Source organism: Triticum urartu, chromosome 2A, assembly GCF_056163025.1.
Source record: "Triticum urartu cultivar PI428250 chromosome 2A, HENAU_Tu73, whole genome shotgun sequence".
Classification (NCBI taxonomy): domain Eukaryota; kingdom Viridiplantae; phylum Streptophyta; class Magnoliopsida; order Poales; family Poaceae; genus Triticum; species Triticum urartu.
In genome coordinates, this window is record NC_141874.1 from 600,821,824 (window position 1) to 600,838,487 (window position 16,664).

Here is a 16,664-nt window from a genome sequence, read left to right on the forward strand (position 1 = left end):
TAGTAGTAATAATTAAAAGAAAAACCAAAAAGATTTCTCGTTTTTCTTTTGCTTGTTGGGAGCTTTCCCGTGTAAATAGTTTTATTTCCTTTCTTCTTCTTTGGGGGTCAGGAGGAGAAGACCATGATGAAAATGTTGAGTGGCTCTTATATGCATTATTGATTGACTTAACAAAGAGCCCATATTACCTTGTATTCTCCTTTATATTGAATGCTTGCAGATTCTAGCTTAGTCCAATGCACGTGCACTATTATTATTATCCACACCGTTCGGTCGTGCAAGTGAAATGCAATAATGACGATATATGATGGACTGATTGAGATGAGAGAAGCTGGTATGAACTCGACCTATCTTGTTTTTGTAAATATGATTAGTTCATCGTTCCTGATTCAGCCTATTATGAATGAAACATGTTTACAATGAAAATTAGAGATTATAGTTGCTCATGCCATGCTTAATTAGCTAGGAGTTTATAATGGTTTACCTTGCGTGCCAACATGCTATTAAAATGGTTGTGATGTGGTATGATTGGGTGGTATCCTCCTTTGAACGATTCGAGTAGCTTGACTTGGCACATGTTCACGCATGTAGTTGAAACAAAATCAACATAGCCTCCACGATATTTATGTTCATGGTGAATTATATCCTACTCATGCTTGCACTCAATGTTGGTTAATTTTAATGCATGTTCATGACTGTTGCCGCTCTCTAGCTGGTCGCTTCCCAGTCTCTTTCTAGCCTTCACTTGTACTAAGCGGGAATACTGCTTGTGCATCCACTTCCATAAACCCCAAAAGTTATTCCATATGAGTCCACTATACCTTCCTATATGCGGTATCTACCTGCTGTTCCAAGTAAATTTGTATGTGCCAAACTCTAAGCCTTCAAATGAAATCCTACTTTGTATGCTCGAATAGCTCATGTATCAACTAGGGTTGTCTATATCTTCCATGCTAGGCGGGTTATTCTCAAGAGGAGTGGACTCCGCTCCTCACTCACGAGAAAATGGCTGGTAACCGGGATGCCCAGTCCCATGCTCTAACCAAATCAAAATAATTGCAAACAAAACTCCCCCAGGATTGTTGTTAGTTGGAGGCACCCATTGTTTCGGACAAGCCATGGATTGATGTTTGTTGGTGGTAGGGGGAGTATAAACTTTACCATTCTGTTTGGGAACTGCCTATAATGTGTGTAGCATGGAAGATATCGAGATCTCTCGGTTGTTATGTTGACAATGAAAGTATACCACTTAAAATATTATTTATCTCTATTTCAAAATCGAGCTCTAGCACCTCTACAAATCCCTGCTTCCCTTTGAGAAGGGCCTATCTATTTACTTTTATGTTGAGTCATCATCCTCTTATTAAAAAGCACCGTTGGAGAGCACCACTGTCATTTGCATGTATTACTATTAGTTTACATTGAGTATGACTGTGACTGGATCTCTTTTACCATGAATTACAATGTTTAGTCAGTCCTTGATCTGCAGAGGTGCTCTGCATTTATGTTTTGCGGTCTCAGAAAGGGCTAGCGAGATACCATCTTGTTATATCATATTATAATTGTTTTGAGAAAGTGTTGTCATCCGAGATTTACTATTATTGCTCGCTAGTTGATTATGCTATTTATATGAGTAAACATGAGACCTAAATGTTATTGTGAATATGGTTAGTTCATAATCTTCACTGAAAACTTGAATACTGGCTTTACATATTTACAACAACAAGATCAAACAGAGTTTGTAAAAGTTTTTCTTTATCACTTTCAGTTTGTCAACTGAATTTCTTGAGGACAAGCAAAGGTTTAAGCTTGGGGGAGTTGATACGTCACCATCGTATCTACTTTTCCAAAAACTTTTGACCTTGTTTTGGACTCTAACTTGCATGATTTGAATGGAACTAACCCGGACTGACGCTGTTTTCGGCAGAATTGCCATGGTGTTATTTTTATGCAGAAATAAAAGTTCTCGGAATGACCTGAAACTTCATAGAGAATATTTTTGGAATATATAAAAAATACTGGCAAAATAATCTACGTCAGGGGGCCCACACCCTATCCACGAGGGTGGGGGCGCGCACACCCCCCTGGGGCGCGCCCCCTGCCTCGTGGGCCCCCTGATGCTCCACCGACCTCAACTCTAACTCTATATATTCACGTTCGGGGAGAAACAAAATCAAAGAGAAGTATTCAACGCGTTTTACGATACGGAGCTGCCGCCAAGCCCTAATCTCTTTTGGGAGGGCTGGTCTGGAGTCCGTTCGGGGCTCCGGAGAGGGGAATCCGTCGCCATCGTCATCATCAACCTTCCTCCATCACCAATTTCATGATGCTCACCGTCGTGCATGAGTAATTCCATTGTAGGCTTGCTGGACGGTGATGGGTTGGATGAGATTTATCATGTAATCAAGTTAGTTTTGTTAGGGTTTGATCCCTGGTATCCATTATGTTCTGAGATTGATGTTGCTATGACTTTGCTATGCTTAATGCCTGTCACTAGGGCCCGAGTGCCATGATTTCATATCTGAACCTATTATGTTTCCATGAATATATGTGAGTTCTTGATCCTATCTTGCAAGTCAATAGTCACATATTATGTGTTATGATCCATTAACCCCGAAGTGACAATAATCGGGATACTTACCGGTGATGACCGTAGTTTGAGGAGTTCATGTATTCACTAAGTGTTAATGCTTTGGTCCGGTACTCTATTAAAAGGAGGCCTTAATATCCCTTAGTTTCCAATAGGACCCCACTGCCATGGGAGGGTAGGACAAAAGATGCCATACAAGTTCTTTTCCATAAGCACGTATGACTATATTCGGAATACATGCCTACATTATATTGATGAACTGAAGCTAGTTATGTGTCACCCTATGTTATAACTGTTGCATGGGGAATCGCATCCAACATAATTATCCATCAATGATCCAATGCCTACGAGCTTTTCACATATTGATCTTTGCTTAGTTACTTTTCCGTTGCCAGTGTTACAATCACTACGAAACCAATACTATTTTTTTTGCCACTGTTACCGTTACTTTCATATTACTTTGCTACTAAATACTTTGCTGCAGCTATTAAGTCTTTTAGGTGTGGTTGAATTGACAAGTCTACTGTTGATACTTGAGAATATTCTTTGCCTCCCCTTGGATTGAATCAATAAATTTGGGTTGAATACTCTGCCCTTGAAAACTGTTGCGATCCCCTATACTTGTGGGTTATCAGTCCTTTCTCCTCTCCAACTCCTCCTTTCCCCCTCTCCCTACGCCCTCTTGGCCGAGCTGTGCTCCAACCACCATCGGCGAGTTACGCCACTTCGGCCTCCTCTCTCGTTGTCCATCGTCGCCCCGCCCGACGATGTTTTTTTATACTTTTCGCAACAAGGGCCTTCTTGCAAACTTCCTTCAGCACAACATCATCTTTGTTGCAGATATTTCTTGATTCACACCATAGATGGCATCATCTTTTCAGTGAAAAATAATTCTACAACATTATTCATGTTACAAAAGCCTCCTACAACATCATCTATACTGCAAAAACTATGAAGAGGAAAAAAATGCAACACCACCTCTGTTGCAGAAGTCCTCCCGCAACATCTCTATGTTGCAAAACAAAATTGAAAACAAAAATAAAAGTTTCGAGCGAAAATAATGCTTTGGTGGTTTGTAACAAAACAATTCTTGCAGAGCGAGCCATGCAACAACTACCTTGTTGTAATTGACGACGAATCTTATTGGGGAGATCCGATGGCTATTTGTGGCTCAATCCAACGACGTAGGAGGCAGCGGATGTTTTCAATTAACCCACCGGCAAGAGCGTAGCGTAGATTCCCGTCACCCGATGGATTACAGGCACCGCGTCCACCGCTTCCAACGTTCAACACGTGTCATGTGTGAAATGAACCAAGCATCATACTACATTCTTGTCTGTATCCGTATCTACTATTCATGTCATCCTCCCAGCCGTGCTCCACGACCGCCACACGCCACAAGTGCCGCAGTAAGCCAGCCATCCTGCACACTACTGCAAGCTGCTTTCACGAGTCCGCCACCGGTGATCGTCGAAGGACATCGCTGGCCGTCCTTTCTCCTTTCCTCTTCCTCTCCAAGTCCTCCTTTCCCTATCTCCTTACGCCCGCTCGCCCGAGCTGTGCTCCAACCACCATCGGTGAGATGTGCCACTTCGGCCTCCCCTCCCGATGCCCGTCGTCGCTCCAGTCGACGATGCTTTTTTATACTTTTCCGCAACAAGGGCCTTGTTGCAAAAGTCCTTCCGCGCAACATCATCTCTGTTGCGGAAATTTGTCGATTCACACCACAGATGACATCATCTTTTCGGTGAAAGAAATTCTGCAACATTATTCATGTTGCAAAAGTCCTCCCGCAACATCATCTATGTTGCAAAAACTATGAAGATGAAAAAAAAACTGCAACACCATCTCTATTGCAAAAGGCCTCCCGCAACATCATCTATGTTTAAAAAAATGAAGACAAAAAAAAATTCAAGCGAAAATAACGCTTTGATGGTTGCAACAAAGCAACTGTTGCAGAGCGAGCTATGGAACATCTACCTTGTTGCAATTGATAACACATCTTTCAATTAATCCACCGGTGGACATGTAGCGTCGCCCTATTTTAATTGGCTAGTGGTAGATTGATTCCACAATAGGTGGTTTTTTTTTTTGAAATGACAATAGGTGGTTGGTATCAATGATGCTGGCAACAGCATTATCATATTCCCACTTTGTGTAATCAGCTGGTATAACTCTTGCTAGCTTGTCGCGTGCATCCATGCTATGCTGCACTCAATTGATTAAAAACTGTTTTCACCAATAGTTGTATCATCTGAAAGATAGTCTTTCACAGTCACACTACCACCAAATTCTGAAAAGCCATGTTATACAAAGCACGCAACTTACGTGTACCTCTACACACAAAAAAAAAAAAACCTTGTACTACTAGTTAGGACCATAATGCAACATGACTTGAAATTAGACTACTGGTGATGACAGCACACATGGAAATTGGCCTGGTGGACTTCAACGAATGCCCAAACTTGCATCAACGATCAACCACCCGCGTGAGCTTCAGATCAACCTTTTTCCCTTTTGACATGAGCTTCAGGTCAGCTGGCGACACAGGGGAGGTCACAAGCATGACCATGCACCATCAACTGAGGGAGCAGAATTACCCCAAGTCTATATCTACATCTTAATTTTTCTGGCAAACTAATTAAGCCTCATATCTGCAGGTCCTGGGCCCAGGATCCCTTTCTGATCAGGGTCTATCGGAATCACCTCTGACTGTGGGCGTCTCAAATCATCCGCTGCCGCCTGCTGCCTCCAGAGCCGCTCCTGCTGTTTCAATCAGGGGTTAACTAACACTCACTACTGAAACAGTAAACAAAAATCTAGTGCTGTTTGGCAAGGAAGAGCAGACCTCTTCATCTGGGTCAGGTGTTACAACGGGTGGTATTGCATCTGGGTCAGGCTTCTGGAATACAAAAGTCGAATACAGGCCTGCACAAATCAGATTAAGCACTGAGCGAATTGGGATACTAGAATGAACCCAGTGCACGAAAAGGGTACACCACCTAAAATATCATAGGAACGAGCAATGAGCTTTCCACGAGGGTCAACCAAATTGGCACCACAACTACCAAGCATTGGAGCAAACTGTGTTCTGGAAGTCAGTCAGAACCAAAATAAACCATCAGATATGTCCACCATTCATTAGTATAGTAATCACACTACATTTCTTTCGAAAAGAGGAGGAAAAGTTAAGTAACTTATGCAAATAAATGTTACTATGAAGCACTATGTATTAAATGACTTCATGGAAATAACATAGGCGTCCAATAAGATACGGGCACCTGTTGTCATCATAAAACTCAGTTAAGTTCTGGATCTCCACATATTCAAGTCCAGCCTCCCTTGCTAATCTGCTCCAACATATTATAATGTTGTGAAAACATTGCGACCCAAGTTGTTGGTTTACATGAATGGAAGACTACAACAAATGTTGGAAATGAATGAGAAAATTGTAACCTCATAAGGCTGGGAAAGTGGACCAGGCAATGATTCTCAACCGTCGCTTCATTTGCAAATTTGAGTTGGTACTTCTTTCCGAAGAAAGGAAACCTGCGCCATGTGGATGTAATGCATCAACCTCAAGATAGAAAACCTTTTGAACGTAAATTGATACAGAAGATGGCCTCATACTTTTCTTCCTCAATTTCGAAGGTAATTGTGTAGTTGTCAGAGCGGATGCTATTTGGAACAACCTTCAGACCCTTATTATGTGAAGCCTCAACATTCTTTTGATATTTAGTCCTACAAAATTAAAATGCCGTTAAACTCACAACGATTCAGAATAGTGGTGTTCAAACTAAACTTGAAATTGGAGAATATATATATTAAAGATTAGATCGTAACTAATCTTTAAATCGGAGAATATATGGTATGAGGGGCCATACCATATTGTGGATGAATCAGGAATTATGCCAAAGAAATAACCTCCAGGTTTGAGCAAGGATGATACGTTATTGAGAAGCTTCTTTGCGTGTTCCTCACTTTCAAAGCATAACTATCTTTCAACATGGACAAACTTTGAAGATTAGCAAAGCTTAACAGTATGCCATATTCCGGAGGCGGAGAAAACTCAACTTGCCTGTAAATTCTGCATGCAGCAAACTATATCTGCTTGGATGCCCTTTTCTTGCAACTGAGCTTCAAAGTCATCCTGTTATACAGACCACCATATATGTCATCACCTCTTAAGACTTCAATTTCGTGCAAGTAAGAAGGGGTGGGGAAAGGATATTACAGCAGAAGGATTCAACTCGATGAACTCAGTGGTGAAAGGTTTCCATTTGTTCTCCCACAGTTCACGGTCGTCGCTACTGACAGCTGACGCAGAAGCGTCTTATCACAGAAAGCAGTAAGTTCACTATAGGTACAAGATTCAGGTAGTCTGAACAAAGTAACCAAGTAGGGGCTCGGGTCATAGTGAGTCGGCCTACCAATTCCTATGTAGCGACCGGCTTGGGCATCGGCCCACTTTTCTGTATCAGCTCCGCCGTTGCAGTACATGTCGCAGACCTTCAACATTTCACAACGAGTAAAAGCAAGCCAGCATCAGGTTTCTGCTGGCTAGTTCTTGGCTAACCGGAACGAATTGGATATCGGGAAAGAGAGGAGCGTAGAACGGACCGTGGCATAAGGAAATGCAAATATCTTGATAAGTGCAGCCTTGGCGAATTCATAGAGCAGGTGATGTGGTGCCGCCGCCATGCACTGCCTCTGCTGCAGCTGCGGATAAACACGCAGACGATGGTAGGGAATTCAGGGGCGGATCTGGACGGCGTGCCGGCGCACGCTGAAAATTTCTCGAGGTTCAGCGGGGTTTAACAAATCATGGATGAAGAAAGTGCTCATACCTTAGAAACCAATCACGAAAACTGCGGACGAGGTCGAGGCAGCAGGGACGCGATGGGGTTGGGCGGAAACGGCGGTGCCGGCGATGCGGAGAGGTAGCGCACCGAGCGCCGACGGTACCGCGCCGGTATGGGACGGCGTCGAAGAAGCCGTGTAGAGGGGCTTTGGGTGTTATCGTACCCGCGCCTAGGGGACGTGCCCGGGCTCTCCGGCGGCGCGTACAGAAGCTCCGGCGGCGGACAAGAACGGCGAGGGGCTGCTGAAGACGACGCTCTCGATATGATTCTCGCAACTGGGCCAACCAACGAGTCACGGACTAGAGTCCATCTGGGCCGCAGCAGGCCGGAGCGAATTGTTGAGCCGCGGGACAGAGCCCGCTTTGCTCCACGCAGCTTGCTAGCCTCGCGTGCCACTTTTGAGAAGTTGGGATAGATCAGCGTAAGCTTCATTTATCCATTTATAAATGTCTCAAAAACTATCCATTTATAAAACCACTCACAAAAAAATTATACATTTTAAAAAATGTCTCAAAAACCCATTTTAAAAAATATTTGTGCAACAGAATGTGGGAGATGGTAAAGTGTGGGATGGAGAAACTTTTACCAGGGAAGGAAATGCTCATCAAGGGAGCTGCACATGTCATCCTAGTGTACTCAGTGGCTTGCTTCGTATTGCCGAGAGGTTTATGTGACAGTGTTACTTAATCATTCGACAATTCTTGTGGGGTAGCAAGACGGGGAAAAGGAATTCGTGCTAGGTCTTGTAGGATGTGATGACTAGGCCAAAATATTTAGGCGGTCTTGGATTTCAAGACCTTGAGATTTTTTATCTTTCTTTGTTGGCAAGGCAGGACTTGGCGTCTAATACATGACCTAGCATCCCTAAGTGCAAGAATTCTCAAAGCACTGTATTACCCGGAGAGGTCTCTTTTGGAAGCCGAGTTAGGTTTTCATTCATCGCAGATTTGGCGTGCAATTCTTGTTGCTCAAGGTATTATCAGGAGGATTCGTACAAAAGAAACTGCTAACATATGGGCGCACAACTGGATCCCACGTGCAGTTATGCCGACGCATAGTACATCAATGGTTCAATACCCCCCCCCCCAATGTGTAGAAGTGGTTCAGGAAGTGTTTATTCCTTTTGATGTAAATGCTATTATGAATATCCCACTTTGCACAAGAAAAGTTGATGATTTCTGGGCATGGGACAAAGAGAAGAGAGGTAATTTCACTCTGTTCGTCCAACAAGATGTTGATAACAACCAAATCAATAGACAGAATTGGTTAGAAGATGGGGATGGGCGGTAGGATATCTCAGCTGAATCTGATGGGTGGCCACCGTTGTAGAAAATTAAAGTACCATCGAAGTTAAAAGTATTTTTGTGACGGTTGTGCCAACACCCCTTGCCAATGGCTGACCTCCTTCATCATAGAGACATGTCCACCACCCTCGTATGTACGATGTGTGGACCTGAAGATTCTTAGCGACATTCACTACTAAATTGTTCAATGGCCAGAAACGCATGGTCATTCTCGTTCGAGGAGATGGTTGAGCACATGTGTGCTAACTAGGATATGAATGCGAAGAATTGGATCTAGTCAATGCATAATCTTTATCGCGTGAAAAATTCTTTTGAATAGTGCTGACACTATGGGCCATCTGGAGCACTACAAGAAGGAATATTCATGAAGAGATGTATCATTCTCTATCAACACATTTTTTATATATCCTCATTTCTCTCCGACATTTAGGTACTTGACAAGATTAAAACACTGGCCAACAGAAGCAGAATTGCTAGACCTATTGTTTGGCTTGCCCCTCCTGAGGAATGTGTGAAGTTCAATGGTGACGCAACGGTGGGACAAAACAAGGATTTTGAGGCAATGGGTATTTTATGTTGTGATCATGGGGGTAAATTTCTTGGAGCTTCGTCAATCAAGTTTAGGGATTCTGGATTCGACAACTCTGGAAGCTCTAGCGGCACAGAATCGCTAGCCCCTGCTGAAAATCTATATGTCCAGAAAATTCAAGTGGCATCACATTGCAAAATTGTGGTCTCTGATATCTTGCGGGGAACTTCAGAGTATGGAGCTATCAGAAAGGAGGTAGTATTATTGGTCTAAAGTTTTTTCAGTTTGTAATTTTTGTTCATGAGTATAGGAGTTCAAATTGCAAAACACACAACTCGCAAAACATGCTTTATCTTTAGTGGTTGGTCGTCATGTTTGGTTAGGGCAACCTGATGATCCTTGGTTCGTCCTTCTAAACATTGTGACGGATTGAATAAAGCTTCGTGAGTTTGCCTAAAACAAATATCCTTTTTTTATTATTTCTCAAAAAACAAAATTGCCTTTATGAGGGCAGAGGACAGAGAAGGGGAGGCCCCGTCAGCAGCTAGGTTTTCCCTCATGACACTCGCAGGAGCAATGGGGGGGACGGGATGGGCTAGAGGAGGTTGTATATTTTCACATTGTGAATGTTAGTATTTCTTTCTCTATAAAATTTGTCAAACTTTACGAGGTTTGACTTCAGATAAATCTTATATGCGAACTAAAAAAGACCGGAGGGAGTATAAAAAAAACTTGTGTTGAACTAACCAACCTATCTAGTGCTTTTTTGCGGATTCAAAACTTGTATTACTCAATTAACAATTCGGTACAATCCATCGCAGCTACCTCCAAAACCTCTGGACGACCCGAACCAATCCAAGTCATGGTTCTTCCTTGAACTCTACCAAAAGCAGTTAAACTATCACTAGCCTTATTTTGCGACCGTGAGACATGAGCAATACAAGATTGATGAAGACTAAGAAGATATCGTATCTCCTTTACTAGAAAAGCATAAGCAGAACGGTCCATACCATCACATGTGATCATAGACACCACCACAAGAGAATCCATCTCGACTGTAATAGGAAAATCTGATCGTTGTATAGAATAGGAGAGCCCCTCCATGCAAGCGCATAGTTCAGCCTCCAAAGCATCTCTGCAAGAGAACAGATCCCTGCACGCCGAGAGGATAATCTGTCCATCCGAGCCCCTCAGAATCATCCCTGCTCCAGCTGTGTCACTCCAAATAAAAGACCCATCTTTGTTGAGTTTCACCTAGCCATTCCCCGGCATAGACCACCTCGGCGGTGCAACAACAACTTCTCTTGTATAGTTAGTAGCACCGTCCATAGAGATAGTAGACTTCCCCTTTGTTGGGTCACAATGCAAGTTTGATTTCACTGCCACCAAGGACTTCATGTAACTTTGCAAGAATTGGATGGGTACCTCCATAGGTGGGGTAGGTTTTGAGTGTACTAGCTCATTCCGGACGTAACAGCATCAAAATCATCAACATCATGCACCGTTCAAGATCGCTCAAGTGAGCTAGGACATGCAACAACCATTCTTTGCCAGTAGGTATGATCGAGTCCATATTGGGCAGCCTCCATATTTTTGCCGTTGACCTGTAAAGGTCCCGGCCATATTGACACTTCACAAATGGGTGGAAGTTATCTTCTGACTCAACCCCACACACTGGGCATATACAAGTGAGCTCGAGACCGATCCTACACTTATTTTTCTAGGTCGGCAGACTATCCGCACCCGCCATGCAAAGTTTGTGATCGTTGGCGGTGCACCGTAGTTCCAAATGAATTTCTAGCAACTCCTACCTCCCATCGGAGCTATACTGGAGGACGCCGCGGACCCTGTGGTGTAGCTCATCAAACGCCAGACGGTAGGCGCTCCTAACTGTGAAGATTCCAAGTTTTTCAGGTGCCCATGCAAGGAAATCATCATCCAATCTGGGGGAAGCCCTGATCTTTAGGATCTCTTCTACATCCGCAGCAACGAAGTATTGAGAAAGCAGCTCAACCTTCCATGAATCATTACCGTTCAACAAGTTAGAAGCGAAATGCATACGACACACGCCTTGCCATGAGATGGGCCTAAACGAAAAAGGTCGGGGAATCCAATTGTCACGCCACACTCTTATGCTTCTGCCATTCCCAACACGCCATATTAATCCTTGCTTTAGCAGATCCAGACCATGGTTAATTGCTTGCCATGAGGATGAGGCATTACCTGTGAAGACAGTATCCTTAAGCTTGCCATGTTGGTAGTACCTCGCTTTGAGAACTTGTGCACACAAGCTGTCTGGTCTGGATATTAATTGCCACGCTTGGTGAGCCAGTAAGGCCTGATTGAACAGACGGAAATCCTGGAATCCCATGCCACCCCTATCCTTGGGTTGCAGCAGATGATCCAACCTTTCCAATGAACTTTCCTTTTGCCTTTTTCCGATCCCCAATAGAAATTCCTTACCATCCTTGTGTGGTCCTCGCACACCGAGTGGGCAGTTTGAACACGCCCATAATGTAAGTTGGTAGTGCTTGGGCTACTGACTTGATCAAAACCTCTCTGCCTGGTTGGGTTAAGTGATCATCACCCCACTGAATGAGGCGTTTAGTGAGGCTGGTTTGAATATTCGGAAACTTGCCCTTAGACATGCGACCCTCTGGTGTAGGAAGGCCCAAGTATTTTTCCTCGAAGACCAAGATGGTAACATTCAAAACATCTCTGATTTCCTCTTGTACAGCAGCAGGATAAGTCTCACCAAAGAAAATTGAATACTTGTTGTAATTAAGGCTTTGGCCTTTAGCTGAAACATACATATCTAGCACATCTTCTACACTTTCCGCCTGAGATCTAGAGGCATCAAAAAACAACATGGTGTCGTCAGCGAATAATAAGTGGGATATACCGGGCGCCCTTCTATAGATCCGAACCGGTGAGATGACACCGGTCTGCCCTTTATTTTTCAGAATCGCCGATAGTCCATCCGCCACAAACAAAAATAGATATGGTGAAAGTGGGTCCCCCTGCCGAAGCCCTTGGGACGGTGCAAATGAATCCAAGAGAGTTCTATTTAGTTTAACAAAATACCTCATCGATGTGACACACGTCATTATCCAGTCAACCCATCGCGGAGAGAAACCCAACTTTTGCATCACCTGCTTCAAGTAAACCCAGTCCACCCTATCATATGCTTCAGAGAGATCAAGCTTGTAAGCCCAGAAACTCTTCGTGGGATCCCCACTACAAAAAAAGACACATCCGTGACATTTTGGGCCAAACGAATTTTTTTCTGTCATACATATGACACTTCTATGATGATAATTGTGACAAAACCCGGTATCATCATAGATGTGGTGGGCTCCTACTTCTATGACAAAAAATCATGAAAAAAATGGGCTTTTCGTCCTGGGCGGGCCGGAGACGCAGCTGCATGACATTCTTTGGGCCGTCCATGGCGGAAAAAACTATGGTAGAAGCGAGGGGGAGGAAAATTCGGGGAGTTCCCGGTTACGATGGGAGGTCGGGGGCCGAGCGATGCGCATTTCTCTCATACACGTACGCGTGTGTGTGCGAGGCGTTGGCTCTAACTGAACCCGAGCGAGGTGTTGGGCTCTAACTGAACCCGAGCGATTGCACTGCAGGCTACGCGTTACTGAACCCGAGCGATCGATCGATGGCTGTTAACTGAACCCGATCGAGCGATTCCTTCGCTACTGCTGCTAACTGAAGCCGATCGATTGGATGAACAGTGAGCGTTGCGCGCGGGGGGGGGGGGATGAACAGTGAGCGGTGGTGTTGCCTCTGGATGAACAGGACCCCGTGGTGTGGTGGAGGGCTGGATGAACAGTAGACGATGGAGGGGTGGTTGAACAGGACCCCGTGGTGTGGAGGGCTAGATGAATAGTAGACGGTGGAGGGGTGCCCGTGGAGGGGTGGTTGAACAGTAGCCGGTGGAGTAGCGCACGGTGGAGGCTGGATGAACAGGAGCCCGTGGAGGTTGGAGGAGGTCGACGGTAGCCCGTAGAGGCTGGAGGAGGTCGACGGTGGAGATGAACAGTATCCCGTGGAGTCCCGTTTTGCGGTACGCCACACCCCTCCCGATGAACAGGACCCCGTTTCGACCGTAGGAGGTCCGTTTCGTCCGTTTTGCGGTATGCCACACCCCTCCCAATCAACAGGACCCCCGTTTCGACCGTAGGAGGTCCGTTTCGTCCGTTTTGCGGTACGCCACACCCCTCCCGATCAATAGGACCCCGTTTTGACCGTAGGTGGTCTGTTTCCTCTATTTTGTGGTACGCCAGACCCCTCCCAATCAACAGGACCCTGTTCTGAACATAGGAGGTCCGTTTCCTCCGTTGTGCGGTACGCCCGGCCTCGTTTCCATCGCATGTTCCGTCCAAGCTCTCCCGATGAACATGACCACACATTCCGTTCTGACCCAGCCGGTTGGCTCCCACGCGTTTCATTGCCTCTCGATGAACACGACACATTCCGTTGCCTCCCCATGAACACGACGCATTCCGTTGCCTCCCCATGAACACGATGACGACGCTGTTTCTCCGTTCCGACCCAGCCATGTACACGAGCCCTGGCTGTACGTATGCGCGAGTAGGCGTTCGAGACCCCGCCCGTATGTATACATACATGGCCATATTTTCTTTCTTGCACCCTGGCCATTGTATGTACGTGTACATGCTACATGCGCGCCTCTACTACGACACGTACGCGCCTCTACTATGACACGTGTGCGCCTCTACATCCACCAGTATATATGTACGTACACGTTCGCGACCAGAATGACAACGCTACGAAAACTTCGACCAGGTGGGTCCCAACTGTCAGGCACTTCCTTGCCTGTGAAGATGTAGCTGGTGGGTCCCAACAGTCAGGGGGCGAATCTTTTTTTTGCCCGGACGCACTTTCTTGCGTGCGAAGATGTAGCTGGTGGGTCCCAGCAGTCAGGGGAAAACGTTTTTTTGCAAAATACGGTGGTCCGTCCGGTGGGTCCCCGCTGTCAGGTAGAGGAATAATTATTTTGCACGTAATAAGGAGGCACTTCCTTGCTGCGGCCGTGGACCCAGCTGTCAGCCTCTCCATGTACAGTCCACGTCCGATGGAAGCCGTTCCTTGACCATGTTGACCACGCCGCGCCGAGGGCACCAGGGCGGTGGACAACGGCGAGGCCTAGGAAGGGGACGACACGGAGCCGGGGAAGACGCGGCAATGGATGCCCACGCGTAGAGGAGTATGAGGGTTCACTGGTTCGCTACGGTGTGACGTTGCCGTCGCCGCAGAATAACAGGGGTGTGGCTGAGTAGAGGGATGGCCTGGCCAGCGGTGGGAGTAGTAGGGGGAGGTGAGGCCTCCGCCACATCGCAGCCGGCCATGGGAGGCAGAAGCACGAGGCACGACCGGTGCTAGTTTGGGCGGCTGGAGCAAGAAGACCAGAGGTTGAAGAAGCACTACGGCCGTTGGATGGACATCGTACGGTCACTGGAGCTAGAATCGTGCATATTGACTAAGTTGACAAAGCCCTCCATCCCCGTCAACTTAGTTGGCCCACAAGTCAGCCTGCCACTATACTGGGTCCCAGCTAACAGGGGGAGTATTCATTTTTTGTGCGTAATAAGGAGGCACTTCCTTGCGTGCGAAGATATAGCTGGTGGGTCCGAGCTGTCAGCGGCGGTAATGTTTTTCTCACGAAATACAGAGGCCCTTTTCGGTGGGTCCCTGATGTCAAGTGGAGGAATCATTATTTTGCGCGTAATAAGGAGGAATTTCCTTGCGTGTGGCCGTGGACCCAGCTGTCGGCCTCTCCACGTATAGTCCACTTCAGATGCATGTCGGTTGTTGACCACGTTGACCAGGCCGCGCCGAGAGCACCAGGGCGGTGGATGACGGCGAGGCCTAGGAAGGGAACGACACGGAGGCGGGGAAGACTCGGCAGTTGTTTCCCACACGGAGTGGGGTATGACTGTATGAGGGTTTACTGGTTCGTCTGTCGTCGCCGGAGAATAACAACAGGTGTGGGTGAGTAGAGGGATGGCTAGGCCAGCGATGGGAGTACGGTGGGGTGGTGAGGCCTGCGCGGTAGTAGAGCTAGCCGCAGGGAGGAGGGAGCAGGCAGTCCCGCCAGCGCTTGTTTGAGCGGCTGGAGCAGGAAGAGCAGAGATTGAAAAAGCACGACGGCCGTTGGATGGCCATCCAACAGTCACTGCTTGTGCGTTAACCTTTTTTAGGAAAGCCTCAAATCTGTGGAAAACAACATACAACCCATCTGCCATTATTTCTAATAATTTACAGCCCATTTGCTAATTATTAAGGTTTTTTGGAGCCCATATTCTTTTTGTTAGCATTATAGCCCATATTGTGGCCACGGTTAAAAAATTATACGAAATTTTGCATATTTTGGTGTGGTCTGAACTGTTTTTAATCCCGAAATTTCGACTCACATTCAAACTGATTTTAAAAATAAATGTATATCAATATAAAATCCAACAAATTCTCCACGCATAAAAATTAATATAATTTAAAATCTTGAAATGAAAAAAAGATATTTGAAACTAATTGCCGGTTTGATGTGTTTTAAAAATGTACAGCCCATTTCTCATTACTGATAGGCCATTTTCTCGGCCAGCCGAGTGAAGCTCTCGTCGTCTTGAAAGATTTGCAGCCCAACAGGCCTGACAAAACGGCTTACTTGGCAAATCATAAAAAAACTGGGCTGTGGCTGTGGACCCAGCTGTCAGTCCATTTGTTTTTTAGTCCATTTTATGGGCTGGGTGAAACAATGATGTAGCATCTATGCAACCCGTTTAAATCACATTTGCATTTTTCTCGAAATCCGCGGACTTGCTGGGCTGGGTGAAAATATCATGTTGGGCTAGACGGAGAAATGTTATAAAAACATAAGCACATGATTGCACGTCAGTAAAATCTTTGCAAGCTTATGTACGCAATCACTAGGAGTTAACTTGCCAAGTTATATATAAACAATTATTATTATTATTTTGTAAGAAATTTCAACTTACGAAATAAAATATCATTTTAATCTGATAAGTTAATAGTACGTGGGGTATTATTATTTTTTAGGCTAGACGTGGGACAGTTGAGTTGGTTCTAGGGGAAAGTACCGGGAGAAAACTCAGTTTACAGCGGAAAAAAAAGTGGGAGAAAATTCAGAGACCTGCTGGGTCCACCTGATGAGGGGAATATGTTGGGAGGAAGGAGATTCAAAGCACGGCAGCCGAGTGAACTAGTTTCTTTATGGACAAGTGAACTACTTCCTCCGTTCCTAAATATTTGTCTTTTTGAGATTTCAAATGGGCTACCACATACGGATGTATATAAACATATTTTAGAGTGTAGATTCACTCATTTTG

At 45.4% G+C, this 16,664-nt stretch overlaps 1 protein-coding gene across 2 annotated transcripts; it reads right to left on the reverse strand.

Moving 5' to 3' along the window:
• Positions 1–4,808: 4,808 nt before the first annotated feature.
• LOC147986165 (S-adenosyl-L-methionine-dependent methyltransferases superfamily protein) lies at positions 4,809–7,758 on the reverse strand. Of its 2 annotated transcripts, none has more exons than XM_087544517.1 (12): positions 7,438–7,758; positions 7,211–7,309; positions 7,021–7,099; positions 6,825–6,922; positions 6,669–6,740; positions 6,475–6,584; positions 6,221–6,331; positions 6,047–6,139; positions 5,872–5,940; positions 5,593–5,681; positions 5,439–5,518; positions 4,809–5,356 (listed from the first exon to the last, which is right to left on the reverse strand). In XM_087544517.1, exons 2-12 carry the CDS (start codon positions 7,289–7,291, stop codon positions 5,228–5,230), a joined length of 1,011 nt encoding a protein of 336 aa, XP_087400643.1. In that variant the 5' UTR covers positions 7,292–7,309; positions 7,438–7,758; the 3' UTR covers positions 4,809–5,227. The 2 variants fall into 2 exon arrangements, with proteins under 2 accessions (XP_087400643.1, XP_087400644.1); XM_087544518.1 differs by having other exon boundaries at positions 4,809–5,353; positions 7,438–7,753.
• Positions 7,759–16,664: the final 8,906 nt, after the last annotated feature.